Source organism: Pleurodeles waltl, chromosome 1_1 (genome assembly GCF_031143425.1).
Source record: "Pleurodeles waltl isolate 20211129_DDA chromosome 1_1, aPleWal1.hap1.20221129, whole genome shotgun sequence".
NCBI classification, from domain to species: domain Eukaryota; kingdom Metazoa; phylum Chordata; class Amphibia; order Caudata; family Salamandridae; genus Pleurodeles; species Pleurodeles waltl.
In genome coordinates, this window is record NC_090436.1 from 506,010,773 (window position 1) to 506,034,346 (window position 23,574).

The window sequence follows — 23,574 nt, forward strand, 5'->3', positions numbered from 1 at the left end:
TGCTTGCCTGGGTTTTCTTCACCCTGGCCTGACGTGAAGGATGGGGGGGAGGAGGGGTAGGGAAGAGGTCAATGGCGGAGAGGAAAAGCTTCTTAGGGACATTGGGGCGGGAAGAGGGTGAAGGTTTGGAAGTGGAGGAAGAGGAAGTGGCTGTAGGAGGTGTCTGTCTGCTGTGTGCATGTGCATGGGCTGGATGCTGTTGTGAGGTGGATGACTGTTGGGTGTCTGAGTGCTTGCGTTTGTGTACCTTGGGAGGAGAGGACACAGACACAGTGGGAGAGGACACAGGGGACGTGTAAATGGAAGTGGGGGTGGTGACTGCCAGTGAGGGGCGTGATGGTGGTAGTGAATGAGGATGTAGTGCATGCAGTTGTGAGTGTAGACGCTACTGGGAGGGAGGTGGATGAGGAGGAGGAGGGGGACACAGTGGAGGCAGTGGATGTTGGTATGTCTGCATCTGGATGGTGTTTGTATGAGTGCCTGTGGGATGATGTGTGGTGCTTGTGTTTGGCTGAACCACTCCTGTGTGTTGCCCTGGGTGCATGCTGGTCTGCCTGTGTGCTTGGGATAGGTTGGGGTTGAGGGGAATGGGATTGGGCAGAGGAGGTTGGAGGGGGGAGGCTAGAAACAGGGACAATGGTTTCCATCAGGAAGGAGGGCAGAGCCTGGATTGATCTCTGTTGGGCCACCATGCCAGAGTGAATGCCCTCCAGGAATGCATTTGTTTGTTGCAAATGGGCTGCCAGCCCCTGGATGGCAGTCAAAATGGTTGACTGCCCAACAGAGATGGATCGCAGGAGGGCAAAAGCCTCCTCACTCAGGGCAGCAGGGCTAACTGGGGCAGGGCCTGAGGGGCCTGGGGGAAAGAAGATGCCCACCCTCCCGAGTGAGCAGGCACGGGAAACACGCTGAGGGGCTGCTGGGAGGGCGGTGTTAGTACGGGGTTGGTGGCTGTACCTGTAGTTGGGGTCGGCACAGAGGTGTCTGCCACCACCAGGGAGCTTCCACCGGAGGAGGTATCACTGTCAGAACTGTCCCCTCCAGTCCCTGCAGTGGTGCTCACCTCTCCCTCTGTCCCACTGGTGCCCTCACCGTCGGTGGATTCTGCATGTCTGTGAGGGGTGTCTATGCATTGGTGTTGCATGCAGGGCTTGGTATTGGGATGAGTGGGTTGTGATGGTCGGATATGTGAGAGGTGGTGAAGTGATGGGAGTGAGGGTAAGGGTGGGGGTTTGTGATGACATGCAGGTAGGGAGGGTGAGAGTAATAGGGATTTGACTTACTAGAGTCCAGTCCTCCTCCTACTCCTGCCAGGCCCTCAGGATGCATGATTGCCAATGCTTGCTCCTCCCATGTTGTTAGTTGTTGGGGAGGAGGTGGTGTTCCACCACCAGTCCTCTGTACAGCTATTTGATGTCTTGCGGCTGTGGAACATACCTTCCCCTGTGGGTCGTTCCACCTCTTCCTGATGTCATCCCTTGTTCTGGGGTGCTGTCCCACGGCATTGACCCTGTCCACGATTCTCCACCATAGCTCTATCTTCCTAGCAATGGACGTCTGCTGCTCCTGTGATCCGAATAGCTGTGGCTCTACCAGGATGATTTCCTCCACCATGACCCTTAGCTCCTCCTCAGAGAACGTGGGGTGTTTTTGCGGTGCCATGGGTGTATTGTGAGTAGTGTGGGTGAGGGTTTGTGGGGTGCTGTGTTGGGCTGTGTGATGTAGGGTGCGTGGATGGTGTATAGGTGATGGTGGTGTGTGTTTGTGGTCTTGTCTCTGGTCTTGCTATCTCTCTTGTGGAACTTATTTGTAATGGTGAATGGTTGTGGGTAACGTGGGTGTGTGTTTTATAGTGGTGTGGGTGTGGTGTGTGTATGTGTGTCAGGGGTGTGTAGTTTGAATAGTCCAATGTGGTGTTGTTTTGTCTGTGGGTGTCTATTTTGAGCACTGCGGTATGTACCGCCAATGGTTTAGCGCCACTGAATGTCCGCTGTGGTGATTCGTGGGTCATAATGCTGTGGGTGTAGTTCTGTTGATGTAACGGTGTGGGTTTTGCTACCGCAAGTTTATCACTGACCTTTGGTCTGGCGGACTTGTGTGTGTGGCTGTCTAGTGACGGATTGCTATGTGTGGGTCATAATATGGGTGGCGGTAATCCGCTGCGGCAGCAGTTTGTTGGTGGCAGTCAGCATGGCGATAAGTGGGGTTTACCACCCATGTCGTAATGAGGGCCTTAGTGTTTCCCAGAGGTGGGAAAGATGCCTTGAGAGAGTGAGCTGTGGAATAGGTTTAGGAGAAAACGCACAACATTCAGAAGCAGATGCTTTGTTATTCTTGCCAGAATTATATCATTGAGGCATCCTGAAGGCGGACTGTTTTTAATCACTTCTGACTTATTTTATAGTGAAGGTGAAGGAAGGCATGCTGAAATTCTCAGCTGTGGCCTGGGAAAACTCAGCATCAATTTCGGTTTGGTGATGTTCTCAATGATGAGGAAATCCCAAATAGGATCTTTTTTCTGAAGAAACAGGCAATGTCTTTACAAATTTGACAGGATGAAATAAGTCTGCACTTCTGACCTCTAGGGGCCAGATGTACAAAGCTAGTTACTATTTCTTAACAGTCTGGATAACTATTTTGGGCCATTAAGAAATGCTAAATGGGCTTTTGAGGTGTACAAAGGCATTTTGGGAAGCGCAAAATGCAATCCCTTCAGTAGAAATCGCATCTTGCGATTCAAATCGCAAATAGGGATTTTGTATTTGTGATTTGAAATGCACATGTACAGAGCATTTTCTAACTGCAAATTAGGTATTTGGGAAATGCAATTACCATTGACTCCTAGTCGATGGTAACCATGTGCAATTTAAAAAAAGCACCCAAAGATATATATATATATATTTTTTTTTCAGTGCACTAGAACACTCACATGTCCCTCGGGGCATACGTGTGCTGTACATGTGCACCACTATTTTTCGGGTGCATCATGGGGGGCCTATTGCCCATAGCCATCCTTGGTTTTCTTTTTCCAAAATAGCAATTTCCTAATAGGAAATTGCTGTTTTGTGAATGCAAAACCGGTCCATTGCAACAAATGCCATGGGATTTCCTAATTGTGATTTTCTAATAGGAATTGCTATTAAGAAATTGGTAATTTCATACATATTTTGTATTTCCTAAATAGCGATTTCTACGCAGTTGCTATTTAAGAAATGCAAAATTGTATTTTGATACATCTGGCCCTTGGTTCCTGTAATTTTGAGACGATATGTACAAGTTGTTTGGCTAAATTAGGGACCTATTTAGCATGATCCAAAAAAGGGGCTTGTTTCGCCTCTTTTCTGTTATTCTTGTACTTTGTGTCAGCTCCGCAAAGTCTACTTTTTGTTTTGGATCGTAGTCCCTTTGTCACAGCATTTATACATTGTGTATTCCAAATTTAAGAGTTTTACATTCAGAGAAGAACCGTTGGTTATTTCTTCTTTCTGACCGTGGCGGTTTCTTTTTCAGCAATGGAAGGGAGTTGTGTAATACTCTGGTAATGGCAGTATTGAAGCTTCGGTTATCTTATTGGGATTGAAATTGGCCTTGCTCCTATTTGTTGGGGAATTGTGTATTAGGGCAGTGAAGGCTGAAGCTAGTGCTTCTCGATTATAGGCCTCCAAGCTGGGATTTAAGGGGGGTGAAGGGATGTATTTAGTCTTTAACCTGCTAAGAATGCCAGTACTGAACGGGATTGCAAATTAATACTTGGAGCTTAATTAAACCAGGCGCTGGAAAGATAGGGTCCAAAAGATAGCTTTGTAGTTGAATAGGGTCCGAGTTCTGATGTTCTGTGTTTATGGCAGAAAGGTCATTTAACAAGGTCAAAGTCAGGCCAGCAGGAGCTTCTAACCACAGACTGAGATCACAAGGAGTACAAAATGTCCCTTCTGAAGAGCAAACAACGCAATTTCTTCTACAAATGAGTGATGATGTTCTAGTGGAGAATCAGATGGCCAATGGGCCAGAATACAATATAGCTGCATCGATCCTGTCATAAGACCTATCGATAGTCAAGGCCAAGGTGTATAGGGAGTGTTTGGATAGACAGAGAGTAATGGGCCATAACTTCTGGCCCTCCCTTTCCTGTCCATTATGTCTTGTTTATACATTATAAAATTTTGCTGTCCGGAAACCATCAATAAGTGGGGAACTGTCCTCTGATAATCATGTTTCCTTTAGGAACATTATTTGTGATCCGATAAGGGGAACATAGTTTTGCAATGTCAAAACGACGTTTAATAGCTGACTGTACATTGCATTGGATGGCACTCACCACATGTGTTTCTGAGACTCCGCAGAAAGGGACGGAATCGTGTTTTTGTTTTACGCTGAGGTCAATTGTTTCAGGGTGAATTATTGTCTTGGAAATAATGATAGCAAGAATTTAGGCAAGTAGGTTTTAGGTAAGGATCCACTTTCCTGAGGTGATGCTGTGATGGAGTGAACAGCACTGATGGACGTATTTGTGTGTGGACGGGCACGGCTGGGCTTACCTTATGGGCACCTTTTGTTGCGCTTCCACTGGGGCAGCTGCTCATGTCCACTCTGATGACATGAAGTAGCTGTGTTTTTTTGTAGGCTTTTGTGGGTTGAAAAGCTACCAGTTCTAACGTGAAGAGGAAGGACAATTTGATGTAAGCACAGAAATGCTCCAAATATATGCTATCGACAGCTATGATGTATCTCACATGTGCAACTTACATCATTTAGAAAACATATGGTGGCTAAGCTCAGCATGTTTAGAATCGAGTGGAAACAAAGGTGGGGTGAAACTTGTTATTTTAATGCTGACATTTCCCATTATCTGCCTCAAAATACTGCCAACCAAGCAACAGCAGTTGCCATGAAGATCTGCCATCCTTTGCAGTTGAACCTTATTTCGCAGTAGATACAATGTAGGGATTATTGGAACCCCAGGTAAACATATTTTACCATTAGGATTCTCCCTTTCTCATAAGAAGCCCAGCTTTAAGGTCGTTTGATGAAATCTGACATTCTCTTGTGTTCATTTGTGGTGGCATTGGCCTGTGCTTCCAAAAAAGCTGCAGTCTGTGTTAGTGCAGACATTTTGTGGTCTACGAATCTATAAAGTTTAACCATTCTCTAATTGGACAGACACTTTTACATGAGTAGCCTTGTTGTGTGAAGGTGTTTGATTCAATATGACAATAGCAAACCAACTGCAGTACATTTTGCAAGTTTGTTAGACAGGTGACTGTTATTTGAACTGTTAGGAGAAAATTAATTGTGGAATGTTTGTCATTTTTGGGCTTCCTCGAGCTGAGTGTGAGGCAAAAAGATTACAATCGGAAATGTGCAGTCCAAAATATAAAATAATTCGTTTGCACGGTTGAACTAGTGGTATAAGTGTGTGTGCCAAACAATAGATGAGCTCAGGTACAGCGTCTCTAGGCGATTGAATTGTGTATGACACATGCAATAGACTTTTTGTTATAGGCCCGGTGATATAGTAAAGTAAATAATGTTTTATTTATATTTGGCAGGATGACATTCCAGAGTTGCAAGAGTTCTTCCTTGTTAACTTGACCTCTGTGGTACTCCTCTTGAATCCTGTGACATCATCCCCACCCAGACTAGGTACAGTAGTTTTGCTTTTATGTATCAGCAGATTAGAACAAATTTAGGAAACCTTTCCTTTAAAGGTAGTGTGCACGCCATTGTAAATAACTGGCTATTCCCAGTTTGGTTAGATAGCAGCTGAATCAGTATGAAACATGCGTTTAGTTTTCCTTTTGAATATAATGCAACATTGTGAAACTAGGATGCAGAATGGGATTATTACTAATATGAAGAGTCGGAATGCTCTGAAATTGCCTTTGAACAATCTGTAACATGAACATTGTGACTTGCTTACTGCTTAGTCAAGTGGTGATTGAGAGTTTCACTCCCCACAACAGAAATTTACAGCACAATCAACATTTAACATCCCAACATTAGTATTAACATTAAGCGATTACTGATCTCAATATTTTTACCATATTTTGCAAACACCTCAATTCCCCTCCACAGTGTATTTATCTTTCTATTCCACAATTTATCATTGCCATCAGTTGCTAAAAAGATATGCCTCACGGGTAACTGTTTCCAAAATGACTACTCGATCCAAAGAAGTCAAGCATCTCAAATGAAATTGTAGAAAATTGTTCACCTGTCTCCCATCTCTCTGAATACCTCACCTGTCGCTTTCTTAGTTCTCTCTGAATCGCTTCTTCAACTCTCACCTGTCCTTCCTCTCCACCTCCCTTTCTCAGCATTCTCTTTATAACTCATCGGCTTCTCTTTATCCTGCTCTGTCTCTCAGCTATCTACTTCTCTCTGGCTCTCTACCAGCTGTGTCTTTCTACTCTATCTCTTTATATCGGCATTATTTTTATAATCTGTCAGTCTCCATATCCCTCCTGTCCATACTTCCCAACTCTCTCAATTGCATCTCTATAGCCTGTTGATATCCCCCTCTCTCGTGTCTTTCCTCTCACTATGGGCTGTCGTCTACCAGCTTGCTTCTTTTACACCTCTCACTCACTCCCTTACCAGTCTGTCCTCTGTCTGGCTCCATCACCTGTCACCTGTCTCCCCCTGCCACCTTAATTCCCCTTTCTCGTTTACTCCTGTCTCTTTCTCCCATGTCTGTGTGTCTCTCCTCTGTCATACATATTTCTCAAACTTGTCTTTTGTCTCTCTCAGCTCTGCATTACCCATTTCTCTTGAACACACTTACACACACACACACGTGCGCACACACACACACACACAAACACACTGTCTTTGTCCCTGTCTCTCACATGTCCTCCAGCAGTGTCCTCTTCTCTTCCGTTATTTCTGCTTCTCCTGATCCTCTCTCTTTGGCATTTGCTGTATTTTTCTTTCCATCCAAGTAACCAGTCACAATCAGAGATATGGAGCCACCATTTTTCCAGCCCCTCCTCACCAGCATTAATAATTTAATTAGTTTTTAGGTGTCCTACCTTTTCACTTTTTTGGGTGTCTTCACACTTGGGATGCAAAGTAATCTGAAGGGCACCTCAGAAGAGAACCACAGGGTCACAAATGGCTTGCAATGGCCATTGTTACATTATTCTATGCTACAGAAAGTAAACAAAGCTCAGAGAGCCCTGTTTATGTTTTTCCTTACACCTCCTTTGCTACCTTTGAGGCCAGGGGTTGCAAAGGCAGTGCAAGGGGTTGCATGAGCGAGCCAGGGTTCACAGGTGAGAGCCCTGACATCCCAAAAGGATATCCAGGGTAATTCTAAGTGTCTATTGTGAGTGATAGTGTTCTCTGTATTTGCCCAATCCATCTAGAATTGTATTCCCCTTCACTGTGTTATTCACACAGTGAATTATGTAATTACAGAAAGAGTTGAGTACCTGGCAAGCGCAATGTGCAGCAAAGGTTGAACAGTGTCTGAATTGTGCTTCATTAGCTATCTTCAGTGCGCCAGCACATGAAAATCTTGTACTAATATTTTGCATCACTTTTGTGGCACAGCCCTGACACAAAATCTTTTTGGGCGTTTTCTATGTCACTCAAAGTTAATTCGTGTGGTTTAGGAAATACAAAGTAATGCAACTCAGAGCAAAGCTTTGCCTTGTGGTACTTTGTGTCTGGTAGCCATTGCATGGGTGGATAATGAGCCTGCATGTGCATTCACCTATGTATTTTGACACAAACCAGATTTACAAAGACTTTTAAACCTTGGTGTGCCCCAAAATGATGTGCTTGCCACAAAGAAGCATAATGAGGAGACTATCCTATTTTCTCCTTGCTACCTCCTTTTTTCATTTGTGCCACATTCTGCAGCACAAATGGAAAGAGGACCATACCTCTAAAGATTGTTTGCGTTCAAGAAGGGATGCCTTTCTGTAAAAACAATCATACCCGTAATGCAGGCACCCTTGCAACATGGTGCAGTGGGAATCTGTTTTGGCGTAGCAGCACATAGTGAGCCAGCACTGAGAAAGAGAATGCAGAAGTAAGTCATGTCTTAGCAGATATGAAGCATTTCTCTTCTCTCCCTTTCATGCAAGGCAGTGCAGAAAGTTGCCTTGCAACACTGTGTTGTGTGATAGAAAAGTAAATCTGGCTCTTGGTGAGGACGTTTGCACTGTTTCACCGATATTAGATTTACAGTTTGTTTTAGTAATTTCCATGATGAATCTGTTTAAATTTACATTTGATAGGAACGAGGAGAGTGCATCTTTGGAGCTGGTTGAACCAGAGAATAGTAGGTTGTTATTTTTTGTCACAACAAATATCAGGTCAACACTAGCCAAATTTACTCATGACTGAGGGCCAGATGTATTAAAGGGTTTTACTCAGGCTATGTCTATGGATAAATAATTTAGTACATATGGCCCTAAGACTCCTTACAATCTGATGAGCCTCAAATAGACTATCATAAATAAGATACCCAGCACCTCTGCTAATACACATATACACACTTGTGCATTGTCACACAATCAGACTTGCACACATATGTGCATATATCACCATCACACAGCTCTAATTAATAAGCTTTCATTGGCAATGTGTTCAAAGTACCTGAGTATGGCGTCTGCCTCTATCCCCCTCTTCTATATTGCCAACAGATTTATCGAGTTATGGTACATGTACACAGCAGCTGGAGGTGTGGAGTGGCTGATCTGCTACTGATCCTGCAGTACTTGCCCTTGGGATATCTTATTTATTTTACTATGGTGTGTTTTTGGGTGACGAACGTGCCACCTAGAAGACACCTCAGAGCACTGAATGCTTATATCTATATGTGCATATGAGGGGAAACCATGCAGAACACAAAATCCAATACTTTCATCTGCACCATTCTGGAAGGAGTAGACATTTACACCCTTTAAAAAATATGTGCAACTGCATGATTTAAAACTAATATGTGCACGGTAAAATAAATACTATTGTATTGCAGATGACAACCTTCAATGTATCTTCTTAAGAACCCTTAATGTGATGTGTGCTTTTCTGTGTGTCTAATATTTTTCATTCTCACTTTTTTGAAGGACGGGTCTACCAAGACTTTAGTTTTAATCGGTTTAAAGAGCCTTTTGGGTGCCTTCAAAAAGGTCAATGAAAGCTTACTGATGTCCTCACGTGTCAAATCTTTAACTGACTTCTCTTTTCATAGTTTCTTTTCATAAATCTCTTCTTTCTTCATGCATGCCTGTAGAAAATGAAGCCTTAATTCATTACAGATTAAAAGGTAAAACACAGATATCTGTTATACAGATTTAGAATTTTGATTTAAAACAGCTTTAAAGAAAACTCTACGTACTTTTTGTGTTCTTATTTGAATAAGGTTATATAATACAACAATTGTACAAATTATTGCAAGAAATGCCATTTGATTCTTTATTCCGTAGCATGTAGCAATCATGTATAAAACAGCCCAATCAGTTAAATGTAAAGAAAATGTCAGTTCCATTTATAGATTGGGTGTCCAAGGTATGTTTAAGAAGACCGAATCATGTCAGTTATTTTGGATAACTATTGACTACATAAAAGATATTAACTCTATACTTAACGGATTTTATATGTATGTATAACTATATAAGTATATTTAGATTTATACACATACTTACAAAGTCAGATTAAAACATTTGAAGCAAACAACACTGCATTGCAATGAAAGGTAGTTTAACAACTGAATGTGTGAGTGGCAAATTGTATGTTGCAAGTTGTGTGTGTGGCAAGGTACGGTGTCTTTTTTATTTATCGCCTCCAGGCATATTCACCAGCTATAGTGGTAGGGCCTAAGAGGGGGCCAGGGAAGATAGAGCTGGGGCCATGGGCTCCATCTGATCCCCCTGAAGAGATGCCAGTGGCAGGGCCTTTTGGAACGACAGGCGCAAGTAGGACTGGATTCTAGGACCACACACTCTGCCCACCGACTGGGGTGGAGGGGATTGGACACAGCTTCCGGTCAGCAAAGGGGATGCACACACACACTACTTCGGGGCCCAAGGAATGGAGGATGTCCCTGACTGCACAGGTGCGACAACAAAGAATAAAGCAAGTCCCTAAGAGCCTTACCGGTCTCTCTGCATCTTCCTTTGGGCTGAGATAAAAGGGACAGGACAACTGGTGACAAAGTTGGGAAATTTAGACCAAGGCGCACCCTGCCCAACCCCGACGTGAAGCCACATCTGGCTCGGCACCGATGCTGATCTGCCACACCGTTGCCCCTGATTGTGCATCTGCCCGCTAAGGAGAAGTGTGAGCAAGCTGTAAACACCGCCGAGCCCTGCAGCCCTGGTTACTCCAGTACAAATAAAACCTCCTGTGCTGCTTTCCATCTCACGAGAGATCTCGCAAGAGTGTGACATCATCAGTGGCCATTTTGAAGTCAGCCGCTGGAAGCCAATGGGCTGCAGGAAAGCTCCGATGCCCATTTTGAGGTTAGGCACCCCCAATAAACATGACTGCTGCTAACTGTGGAGCCTTAACAAAGAGAAGAAAAAAAACAAATATATATACATATATGAATAAACAAAAAGGCAATCTGCTTGTGTTAAGGCCTGAGTTAATGCACAACCATGACAGTAAACTGACATCTCCATAATTACAATTACAACTGCAATGTCACACACCGTGCCTGCGACCAGCTCTTATACCCATGATGGAGGAGAGTAACGAGGGTGCCATCCCAAGCTCGATCTTCAGGTTCCTCTGCCATTTGCTCTCTTTTTTTAACTCCCATACAAAAAGTGCTTGCTAGGAAAAAAGGATCAGATGTTTTTGCTGCTACTTGTGTGCTACTTGCAAAAATCAAACAGATGAACACGCAAGGGACCTATTCCTAAACACAGTTGGGGATGATGTTGAAGACCTGCTCGTAATATTCCCACCTGAGTCAATCACCACTTACAAAGGCCTAATAAAGTGCCTCACATACAGTTTCGACCTTCAACGAAACATTGACTTGTTCACCATGGCATACCAATGAGCAGACAAATCCCTTGACAACTTTGTGACCCGGCTACGAAAACTAGCCACCTACTGTGAATTCAACAAATAAGACAATGAAGCAGCAATAAGGCTGTGCATCATCAAAGGATGTCACTTAACTGGGTTCGCTACGAAAATACTGAAGGAAACATACACGCTAGACAAAATACTGACCATGGCGGTCAGAAGCCAGGTCCACATCGCATGCCATTCAAATGGAAACTTGGAGAGTGTGGATTATAGAACAGGCTCATCAAATGGCTGGGAGTGGCAGCAGACATGACAAGCCATTGCTGCCATTGAAGGAGAAAAAACGAAATGACATGCTATTGCTGCAGCCTGGAATGCACACACATCTCTGCCAGTCCAGCCATGGGACACAAATGTCAAATGCAACTGTGACAATCCCTTTGCAAGCATCTGCATAGGTGGACACATCAAGGCAGAGAGAGGACGACCTGCCCGACCATGAGTAACCTCGAGTCGCCACGCATCACACATGGCAGCACGCAATCGTAATTCTTTCATTGACTCAGACACAGCTAGCGCACGTAATGTCAACGGACATCTCTACCTCATGTCCAATGTCCCAGCACAAAACCACACGCCCAAACACATCCAACTAGTCAACAAACAACAAATAAAGAAGAATGTGGAACTTCAAGTCAGAAACCTCACAACTCGACAGTGGAGACACATGCAACATCATTTGCTTGTTGAAGTATGAGAAAATGAAGTGCAAGCCACCACTGTCTCCCATCACTGTTGACGTGTTTACTTGGGGTGCAAAACAACTTGTAGTAAACAATGGGAAATTCATAGAGATACTAACGTACAACGAATGTCTGTGCAAGAAGAGGTGCACGTCTTGTGAGGAGACATTCCAGCCCCTTGTTTGCTCAGCAACATCACAGCACAAGTGATGGGCCTCCTGGCCATGAAATACCACACTGCTGAGCGTCCCAACATTTTGAGAGAACACCCCGAGCTCTTCAAAGGGCATGGAAAGTTGAAAGACATGCAAGTCACCCTGTACATTAACGAAGCAGTCAAACTTGTGGCTCAAAATCACCACAGAGTTCTCGTACACCTCCAACCGCAGGTAGAAGAAAAATTGAAGAGCTTGCTAGCACAGGATATCTTCGAGCCAGCAGAGGGGCCTACTCCGCGGGTGTCCCCCATCGTGGCTGTACTGAAGAAGAACATGCAGAAAATCCAAATCTGTATTGACATGCGCTTACTGAACACAGCCATCAAAAGAGAACGGCATCAAGGCTCTCATTTGAATGATATGATCAGCTGCCTCACTGAGGCCTGTGTATTCTCCAGGTTAGATTTTTTCAAGGGCTACTATGAACTGGAATTAGACTGAGAGTCCGGCTACATCACAACATTCTCCACCCACCTAGGGCCATTTTGATACAAGCGATTAAGCTTTGGGGTGTCATCAGCAGCAGAAATATTTCAGAAGATGGTGAGATGAGTGATCAGGCCTGTAAAAAACTGTCTAAACTAAAGCTATGACATCCTTGTGTTTGGTCGCAGAAATGAGACCACAACTCAGCACTGCGGGAAGTATGAAAGCAGTTAGAAAAAACTGGCCTGATGCTGAATGAGGACAAATTAGAGCTGGAAAAAAGGGAACTAATTTTCTTCAGACACATCTTCTCTCGGAAAGGTATGTTGCCAGACCCCATTAAGGTAGAAGCACTCAGCAAAATAAGACATTTAGTGGACGTAGCAGAAGTGAGGTAGATTCTAGGCCTGGTGAGTTACTGCGCTCAATACATCAAAGATTTTGCCACTGTGAGCACCCCACTTCGCAAACTGACCAGACAAGAACAGCCATTCCTCCGGACAGTGGAATGCGACAAGGCATTCAAGAACATCAGACGCGCTGTCACAGCCATAGATCACCTCATCTATTTTGACACGTCTTTTTGCACGGAGCTCACCGTCGATGCCCGCCCGGTGAGGCTGGGAGCCATTGTCAATCAACACAAACCTGAAAGAAACTCACCAAGACACATCATCGCTTATGCAAACAGAGGTTTGTTGGATGTAGAAAAGACATACTCTCAGCCAGAGAAAGAAAGCGTGGTAATGGCATGCAAGCATTACCACATGTTAATTTACTGGAAATCGTTCACCATCATGTCAGACCACCAGGCGCTGGTCACGATATACGGCAATCATCATCCCAAAATTCCACTGCGCATAGAAAGGTGGGGAATATGCCTGATGGACTACAACTTCAAAATAATGGACACACCAGGGAAAGAATGAAACCTGGCTCACTACATGTTGCGACATCCCCTACCCCGAGCAACTGAGAAATCATCCATAGTTGAGGTACACCTCAATTTCGTGCTGAATACACCTGCCCCAATCACAGTGGAAGAACTGGTGCAGGAGACAACTACTGATGTCACGCTACAAGCAGTCAAAACACTGATGCAAAAACAGAGGCGGAAACGTGACCAACAATAGTCAAGTAGGCAAAGGGGTCAGGAAAGAGGAAACACTGGCATTTCATACAGGTGCAGGAGGAGCTACCAGAAACAAAGCAAAGGATATTGTTCCACAGCTCTAGAATAATAATACCTGTGACACTTCGACAGCAGACAGTCAGCCTTGCACAACAGTGTCAAAGAGGCATGATGGCAACAATAAAAATGATGAGAGAGAAGGTATGGTTCCCGGGACCATCTGGTACAGGACATGATTCTGACTGCCATCTCTGTCAGTTAACAGGAAGACCACCAAAGCCAGATCAACTATGCATGTCAGTTCTATCTAAAGCTTTATGGACCTCGTTGGCTGCAGACTTCTTTGGGCCTTTTGACACTGGCTACTACCTGCTGGTCGTCGTTGACAAATACTCTTGCTTCCCCATAGTGCACCAGGTGTCATCAACATCAGCAAGTGCCACCTTACCAATTCTATTTTACATTCTTGCAGCTTGGTGCCGTCCTCTAACACTAAAGACAGACAATGGACTCCCATTTCAGATGAAGAATTTCACTAAATTTATGTCATATCCGGGCACACATCATAGAAAAATAATGCCACTATGGCCGCAAGCCAATGTCATGGTGGAAAGGTTCATGGGTAACATAAAGAATGCTGTCCAACAAGCAAAGCTGGCACAATTTTCAGTGGGACAAGCACTGTGCCAAGTTCTTCAGGACTACTGCAACACCCCCCACCGTTCCACAGGGAGGTGCCCATTAGAACTGGTACTGGGCAGAGTAGGCAGGACCCATCTGCCTCAACTGGAAACCAAGGCACCATCAGAAAACTGTGATGTTGTTGCACATGACAAAGAGGCCAAGAGGAAAATTAAACAACACACTTACACTTGGCGTCATGCTACAGTGTCTAGACTAAAACTTGAAGACCTTGTCCTCGTCACCAATGGCAAGCATGGAAATCAGACAACCCCTTCTCTAGCCAGCCCCTGAAGATAACTAGCATCAAAGGGACAATGATCACAGCAGGGGCAGGGGCAGGGTCCTACTTCATCACCAGAAACAGTTCTTATTTCAGAGAGTTCAGAATGTCGAATGATGAGGAAGGAGAAACAAGGCCCAGTGCTGGACAGAAGACTTCAAGCGTACTCTAGAGGGAAAACAGAAACAGCTGTGCTTAACAGGGAGAAGAGAAGAAAAAGGCCACCAAAAGGCGAGATGACAGCAAGCAGGTAGCACAAAAGACTGATTGAAGGACTATGATGACGACTCGAAGAACAACTGTTCAAACAGTCCTCCATGATATCTCTCTCTCTCTCTCTCTCTCTCTCTCTCTCTCTTCTCTCTCTCTCTGCCTCTCTCTCTTTCTCCATTTCACTGTCTCTACATCTATATATATATATCTATATCTAGATAGATATATATATATATATATATATTTATATATATATATATATATATATATTTATTACTTGAATGGGGAATGTGGAGCATACCTGACCTCACCAACAACATCAAACGTAGGGAATGTGTGTATTTTGTTAACAAAGTGGGGAGACGGTGGCCGCAAGTAGGAGTTGGCACTAGGACCACACACTCTGCCCACCGACTGGGGACGACGGGATCGGACACCACTTTTGGTCAGCAAAGGGGGTGTGCACACACACACTACTTAGGGGCACGAGGAATGGAAGGACATCCTTGTCTGCACAGGTGCGGCAACAAAGAATAAAGCAAGTCCTTAACAGTCTTACCGGTATCTCTGCATCTTCCTTTGGGGCTGGGACAGAAGGGGACAAGACAGGGCCTATATACCCGGCTCCATATCTGCAGCAATAAAATGTGATAGGAAGGATCACAGTGATTCCCAAAGGCAGCTGTGGACTCGATTGTCACTTGGGATACAAAACCAAGCATAATCACAACACCTCAAAGCATTTGATAATACTGCCTCTTTTGCTCCTTAGGTGGTGGGCATAGCAGGTACTTTCTTTGATCTGCTAAAAATGCTAAAACGATTCCTGTATCATCTTCTTCTTGTGCAGCAAAAAATAGTGATCCAGGCGTTTATCACCTCTAGGTTGGAGTATGCCAATCCACTTTACTTGGATTTGCCTGCCTACCTCCTGAGGAGACTGCAACTGGTGCAGAAAGCCACTGCTAGGCTCTCGCTGCAACTCCTCAGGAAAGCTGACATGCAGCCAGCTTCAAAAGACCTGCACTGGCTGCCTTTTAAATACGTGTGAGGTTCAAATGTTTAGTCCTAACTCGTAGATCTTTTTACCATAAAGGCCAGCAGTACTTGTCAAGCTGATATACCCTGTATCAACTGGCCAAGTCATTTCGATCCTCCAACTCCCTGCTGATGGTAATCCTGCAATTCAGAAGAAATAAGTATGGTGGCAGCTCCTACGCCCGGAGTGGAATGCTCCCCATTACAGCTTTGTGCCACGAGGACAGTCTGATCTTCAATAAACTTCCTGAGACATGGCTCTTTGGTTCAGCCTTTTTATTACCTTTTATTTGTTGGGCTACTGTGGAGCACTTGGATACTCTTTGAGTAGATGTTGCGCTATAAAAATCCCAGTAATAATAATGGTAGTAATAATAATAATGATACTACTGAAATGGTCCAGGGAATTACCATGGTAAAGTAATCAGTCGAATAAAACACCTCTTGGGACTGGCATCAGACATACGATTCCACTCCAGTGCAGATCCATGAATGTGTAGAGGCCTGGCAGCTGAGGACAGAGCAACCGAGGAGAGATAAAGAAAATATTATCAATTTAGTAGTGAGGTCAGAGTTTTTTGCCCTTAACTCCTTCCAGTTCTCAAGTTAGTAGTTTCTGTCTGACACTCTCCGACCATTTTGCTGGTCATGTCATCCAGGTCTACATCCCGGTCTACAACCACTTGAAAGAGACAAATTAAAATAATTCAGAGTAAAGTGGGCGGTGATGGCTGAGTATTACGTTGTTTCAGCAGCAGCACTTTAGCCTTCTCGTCTACTACTGTCAGCAGTTTTATGCACAGCTGTCTCAAATTACTTCTATCCATGTGATGACAACCACGGGAATGCATTACAGCTCTAGGCACCCCCCAGAAGCAGACTGCAGTCAGTAGCTGAGCTACTGAAGTTCTTCATACTCTCACTTTAGAGTGTCACTGTGATTATCCTTTTATAACATACCTGCAAGCTGGTATCAGCACGAGACATCTTCAATAAATACCTTTATCTAGGGGAGTTGCATGTCAGGACCCCCGACTCAATCTGCCCTTGCAAACTGAATATAGTCTATCACATTAGGGCACATAGCTGACACGGCCCCAGCAGATGCTGAAATCAGGCAAAGTGGATTTATGTTTTTACAGTCCTGACGTTCAGAAGACTACTACTAACACACCCATGCTATCTTATCGACAATTAGAGCATCCCGTGCACTTGTGCAGGCGAGGGGGTGCCAGTACTGACGTGAAAATCACTGCTGTAACTATTTATCCCATTTTTGGTATTAAATGGTGAGAAGCAATGTATTTCCTGGACTATGCTCTGTCCACCTGTTAGGTGCTTTAGGCAGCCGAGTACATTGATGCAGATCTCAGCAAGCCAGTTGGCTGCCCCGATAACCGAACAAAAGTGTCACCTAGTAAATACTATATGGAAGGCATTGAAATTTAAGTATGTGTCCTCTCCTATTTAAATTAATTACAGAATGTTTTGTTCCTCGCTGCAGCTTACTGATAAGTCATATCATTTAAGCCGCAGGGAGTCTTAAAGGCGACATCAATTGTAGAGAAAAAACAGCTCCCGTTGCCCAGTCCTCCACCTCTGACCGTCACCAACAGTGAGCGTTTTAGAAGGTTGCTTTGTTTGATGAAGTCTTGGGTTTTGAAACATGCTGTGATATCATTCGCTGGTTCGCCCATTAAAAAGATACAGGGAGTCATTCCGACCCTGGCGGTCCATGACCGCCAGGGCCGGGGACCACAGAAGCACCGCCAACAGGCTGGCGGTGCTTCCAGGGCTATTCTGACCGCGGAGGTAAAGCCGCGGTCAGAAAAGGGGAACCAGTTGTTTCCCGCCGATTTTCCCCTGGCCCAGGGAATCCTCCATGGCGGCGCTGCTTGCAGCGCCGCCATGGGGATTCCGACCCCCTTCCCGCCACCCTGTTTCTGGCGGTTCTTACCGCCAGGAACAGGATGGCGGGAACGGGTGTCGTGGGGCCCCTGGGGGCCCCTGCACTGCCCATGCGCTGGCATGGGCAGTGCAGGGGCCCCCTAACAGGGCCCCATGAAGATTTTCACTGTCTGCATTGCAGACAGTGAAAATCGCGACGGGTGCAACTGCACCCGTCGCACCCCTGCAACTCCGCCGGCTCCATTCGGAGCCGGCTTCCTTGTTGCAGGGCCTTTCCCGCTGGGCCGGCGGGCGCTCTTTTGGCGGTCGCCCGCCGGCCCAGCGGGAAAGCCAGAATGGCCGCCGCAGTCTTTTGACCGCGGAGCGGCCATATGGCGGTAACCGCCGCCCGCCGCGGTCAGAATGACCGCCACAGTGTATTGTCCACCTTCCATAAGGACTTCTAATTTATAAGAGGTGGCTGTTCGTCCTGTATTGCTACTAGGGACCTTTACGAGCAAATTTTTTTGGTGTGAGTATACCGGAAGGCCAAATCTCTGATTCTGCACCGTATCTACACAACAAAATGATGCCGTTATGAAATAATAAGCCTGAAATGGGGAACCATCTGTGAACCCAGTTTTATTGTGTCCTTTTTTAAAGATATTCATGATTCTCGTCTCATTGTCCAGTCCTTTTAATGCTGCACTCGCTACCTGCTTAAAGCAGGTGGTAAATTCCAAGGAGGAATGATGTGGGGTGGGATCTGGAAGTGAGAGCTGTCTGGGGTCTAGGATGTTTCTGTGGATCAGGAGGAGCAATGTATGCCCCTCTACCCGTATTCTGTAGGAGGATGGGCGGGTGCCAGGCTCCTCAGATGTGTGCTATGCCAGTATTTCTACATCCATATCTGGTGGTTTCAGGCCCACAATTACTAGATCCGATATTTGCAGACCAGTGTATCCAGGCCCAAAAACACCGGGTTACTCAGAGTGGTCCAGAGAGGCATCCCCTCATGGAAACTACTCCAGCCATTTGTGTTACGTACCCTAGTCTTCACAACGCATGTTGATCGTGGGCAAAAAATAATGTGGAAAATGGAGGTAAGTCAGATCTGGTTGGTTGTTTGGAACGTTTTTATTTCCTCTCAGTTGAAATTATATTTACTGAATACTGCTAAGTTCTAAAATTGTATTACAACGAACAAAGGTAGTAGGTAGCCTGAATGGACCTGAGTTCACCTTTGTCTTATTAATAACTCACAAATATGCATTTAAGCTTGAACTGATCACGCCACTGATTACACCCGATTGCATAGACTTTGAATTACGGTTTTCTTTCCTGAATGAGCCATTTATATTTGTTGCATTTTAAGATGCTGAAGGTCTGGTGGCTCAGATAATTATCGATGCCAACGATGGAGTCCGGGGAGTGATTGAATGGCAAAGTACCACGTGAGTCTCTTATACACCTTCAAGTAACCTATTGTTTTATAAAATATTATATTATATTCCTGCGGTTAACTTTTGATTTCCTTTTATGATTTTTTTAAGCTCTGCTTTTAGAAGTATCATTTTGATGAAGGTGTATCAGTGCATGTTTAGTGTTTTCAGGCCACAATATTTAAAATAAAATGAAACGTCATTAATAAATTGCTCAAGTGCAAAACAAGCTTAGTTGGTAGTGTTGTATTTTTTAAAGGGTGGAGCATACTGCTTGCAGTAACCTATTGTGCATTTGGCTAAGAGCAGTGTGAGAGAAGGAGCCCCACAAACCAGCAGCCTTCTCCGTTTCCACGATCACAGCTTGGGTGTTTATTCCTATCCGCACGTCTTATCAGCAGGAGTTACACCACAGTAAGCTAGACTTCGCTATACCAGAAGAAATAGGACCACCAGATGGGAGTTCCAACTTCAGGCAGTGTACCACCTGCTCACATGCAGATTAAATTTGAACCTCCGATAGGTGTTTTAGAACTATGGCTTTAGGAGGAATAGGACAAAAAGCGAAGACAACCCTAACAATGGTGCAGTCTTAGCAGTCAGGATTCCCAGTTCATTCTGATCAAACCTTTTGTAGCAGTTTCAAGTTCTTGTTTGGATGTAGAAACCCTTAATCAAACTTTGTGGAACCCCATCCTGCCGTGCCTTCTAACATTTCCCAACTGGAGTATTTTGAGCACAAGAAAGTGACTACATGGTCATTTTCAGTTTGGTAGCACTGGAAAATTGCCCCATACAAGAGGTGTTACATAGCTGCAAATTCCTGTTTCGCCCACTCTCTTTGCGTTCAGGAGAAGCAGTGTATTTGTGACAGAAAGAGCCTCAGCCGGTTCCACCACCAAATAAGCTAGTTTTAAATCATGCATTTCCACATCTTCGTCGTCTTAATGTCGACTCCTTATGGAAGGGTTCAGATTAAGAATACATTCCATCTTTTGGAGATTTTTCTTGAAAAATAAATAATTCTGATGAGCCCTACATTAAATATGGCCCTGCTTGGCAAAGCATCACCGCTTTGAGTGATACCACTGAAGAAAGCTAAATCCCTGTCTACCTGATGGGGATGTCTAAATATGGTAGGCAGTCCTTCACTAGGGCAGTGGAGGCCATAACGTTCACTGACCATGCAGTTGGCGCCCCACCTGCCATGCTGTTATTCAGGACATGAGTTGGAATGCAAAAGGAGGAAAAGGTGGCAAAATGAACCTAGTGTCAGGAGAGCTTTTTTGCTACAGTTTTCAAGTTTGATTCAGTTGGAGTTTGGCATCAAAATGCAATGCTTTAGCAGTGTTCTAACGTTGATATACCTGACCTCTCTGGAGCCCCCGGTGACTACAGCATCCTGCTTTCCCCCACTGGGGAATTTTATTGTGCATCTAAAAGACAAAGTGAGAAGCTAAAACTGTTGACCGACCAAACTGCTAGGCTCCATTGATGTTGACCTGAAAAAGCATCTAGGTCCTTGGTACCCATCCCCCTAAAAAAACACATGATGAGAAATATAACAGATAATATGATCAAATATGAGATAGCTTTGAAGAACTTGAGGCCCAGACAATGGAAGGCATACAAACAGTAAAATGCACTTAGCTAATTGACATTAAGTGAACTTTCCACCTAGGGCAGCAAAAATACTAAGAAGATCTATCAGAAGTCCTTCACATGATGTAGTACAAAGAGTCCTAAGAATAATAGGCACAATTTTAGGAAAACTTCTCCATTAAGGTGCCATGCTTGAACCCCTGAAAGACCACCTGAACACACTCAAGAAAGTAGCTGCTGTGTATGTCCCATTAAACTATGTTTAGCAGGACCAGACGCATCAGCACCCAGGTACACTAATTAAAATAAGCAAATTATCAGATGAAAATAGGTGGAGATGCACTACGCACCCTGATGATCTCACCAACTTAAACACAACAGTGCTGCTTGAGGGCAATTCAACAGAGAACGTAAAGCTCAGCAATATATGCACCTCATTAGTAACGCTTTCAACAAAATCAAGAAGCTACTTACAGTCCTAAAACACTGCATATACCTTCACCATGTCCTGTAACATCAACTATGAAGAGAGGTGCTCAGCGATCAACAATACCTTTGTGGACACAATAAAAAAACCAGGTACCTTCTTTGCATCATACCATCGCCTAATATTTCCCCTTCAACCCCAAACTGACTTCCCTCAGTTTCCTTGCAATTGAGAAATTAACAAACGGTTCAGTCACTGAAAGCTACCTCCCAGAAAAAAAGATGTAATCCCATTCACATCACAAAAGCAATCGCGTGAATGCCCCTTTTGTTGATAATGAGTATAATCAATCTCTTCTAAAAGTATCTTCTCACATGTCCTCAAAACATACCTGTACCCTGATGGTCTCTCTACGAATGAGTAAATCAAACACCTTGCTTTCCATGAATAAAATCAAGAAAACAGTTGCCCTCAGCTCCATGAAAAGATAACGAGCTTTAACGTTCTGCAGACTTCTCAATCTAGATTCAGACAACAGTGCAACTCCGAAATGCCAAACTTTCAAGCGATTTATAATCCTCTGTACATTACAGACAACGAAGGACCCTTGTCTTCCTGTGCTTGACCTTTGTTTGGGGTTCTAAATCTTTGATCATCAGACCCTACTGAAAACCAGGTAAAACAGCACTGGTTATGACTGAACTACCCTTTGATGGTTAAACTCATACTTTAAAAACAGTACACGGTTGAGCCAGAAATCATATTCCAACCCTTAATTTACCTTTGTAACCTGCAGCGTAACTCAGGGTTCTATCCTCTCACCAATAATCTTCAAAATGTACATGGGACCCTTCGAAATCTAACTCACAGAATTGAAAATGAACATACGTCAGTGCCAGTAGCACCCATTTACATCTAAGAGTCCTGTCCTGTCATGATAAGTCAGCTCAAAACAAGCCACACAGCTTGCCAGCTTGGATGTCCGGAAGAATCATCAGTAAAAACACATATAAAACTGAATTCAAATCCCATTAAACAAGACCAGGTTGAAAGACTGCTGGTTAGAAAAGGATTTGTCATGTAAAATTAGGAGTGGCAATACCTAGGTTTAAAACATTTGCAAATTGCGGAGACTTGCAAAAATAACTCCTTTGTAACCATACCACCAACCCAGAGCAGATGGTAACCACATGCAAAATAGAAAAGTTGTGCTCCATTGTAAATCCACGTGCAAACTCCTATTTGCACATCGATCAGATTACGAGCTGAGCAGTATTGAGAGTGCATCCACAATTTTCCCTTGCAAGATGTGACAGGAGAAACCTGGCAAAGGTATCGGTGAAAATGGACGAAAAGAAGGTGTATCATGCCATAATTGGTGCACTAAACACCGATTGCACATTACCAAAAGAAACTAAAAAATCTCACCTCTTTGTGTGTGCCAGAGATCCTCTGCTGTGAACGCCTCTAATGAATGACATTCTTCTGGTTTCCAATTTACTAAAATGTCATTTGAAGTTACAAACGGATCCTTTTGCTCATCATTTTCCAAGAGAATGTCTTATGCTGAGAAAATTCTCAAAGCAATTCTGAATTTTCATGCTGACCTTTATATTTGCATTTTTCTAATCTTGCTCCTTTTGTGCTTTTGGAATTTAATGTGTGTCTCTGCAAAGTAATAATAAATATTTGCTGCTCAATAGAATGTTAGTAAACAGAGAATCTAAACTAGACTACAGTTTCCCAGTTGAAGAACAGTGCATTCCAAGCCGGAAATCAAATGTCCTGGTCTTGTTTTTTCCGCCAATTTAACACGTGTGATTTAACTAGTGTCTATTTTTGTTGATAATTAGCAAGAGTCACAATTTTCATTTCATAACATATATTATAACCCATTGTTTCTTTTTTTTAGTTTTGAAATCAATGAAACTCAGGGGTCTTTGACGCTTGTTGCATACAGGAACAGGGGAACATATGGTAACGTGTCCGTATTCATGTACACACAAAACCTAGGTGCACATCTAGGGACGGACTTCAATGTTACTTCGAAGGTGAGCATCCCATTAAATATTCTGCTATTACAAACTGTAGTTTAGGAGTTTGTACTGCAGAGTGAAAGTAAAATGCACGATATTTTGGTCATGAATTTAGATAGCATTTTAAAACGCGGTACTTGAGACCTCATGTTTAATATTTCAATTTACTGGCAGTTGTTTTCTGTCTGAAGCAGCAATGCCTGTACTTCAGCAGAACTATTTAAATTAAAGAACGTCTGAGACAGTTTTGTTCCATTTGTAGTCCAAGCTGTGCACTGTGATACATGATGAGCACTTGCAAATTCAGTACACACTGTTTCTACTCTAAGACTGTGAGTCTCATTACGAGATTTGGGATGATCCAGTGCTTTATTTGTAAATAAAAAGGTGCCGGTGCCCAAAGCCTTCCTCTTAAACAAGCGGCTGCTGCAATTAAATGTGTGAACACGGAATA

General features: G+C 43.9%; 1 protein-coding gene across 1 annotated transcript in view; it reads left to right on the forward strand.

Moving 5' to 3' along the window:
- ADGRV1 (adhesion G protein-coupled receptor V1) overlaps window positions 1-23,574 on the forward strand; it is a 2,003,619-nt gene that overhangs the window by 701,082 nt on the left and 1,278,963 nt on the right. Inside the window, exons 39-41 of the mRNA XM_069225272.1 lie at window positions 5,550-5,643; window positions 18,989-19,067; window positions 22,997-23,135. Coding sequence (XP_069081373.1) covers window positions 5,550-5,643; window positions 18,989-19,067; window positions 22,997-23,135 — 312 coding nt within the window. The remainder of the gene's footprint in view (window positions 1-5,549; window positions 5,644-18,988; window positions 19,068-22,996; window positions 23,136-23,574) is intronic.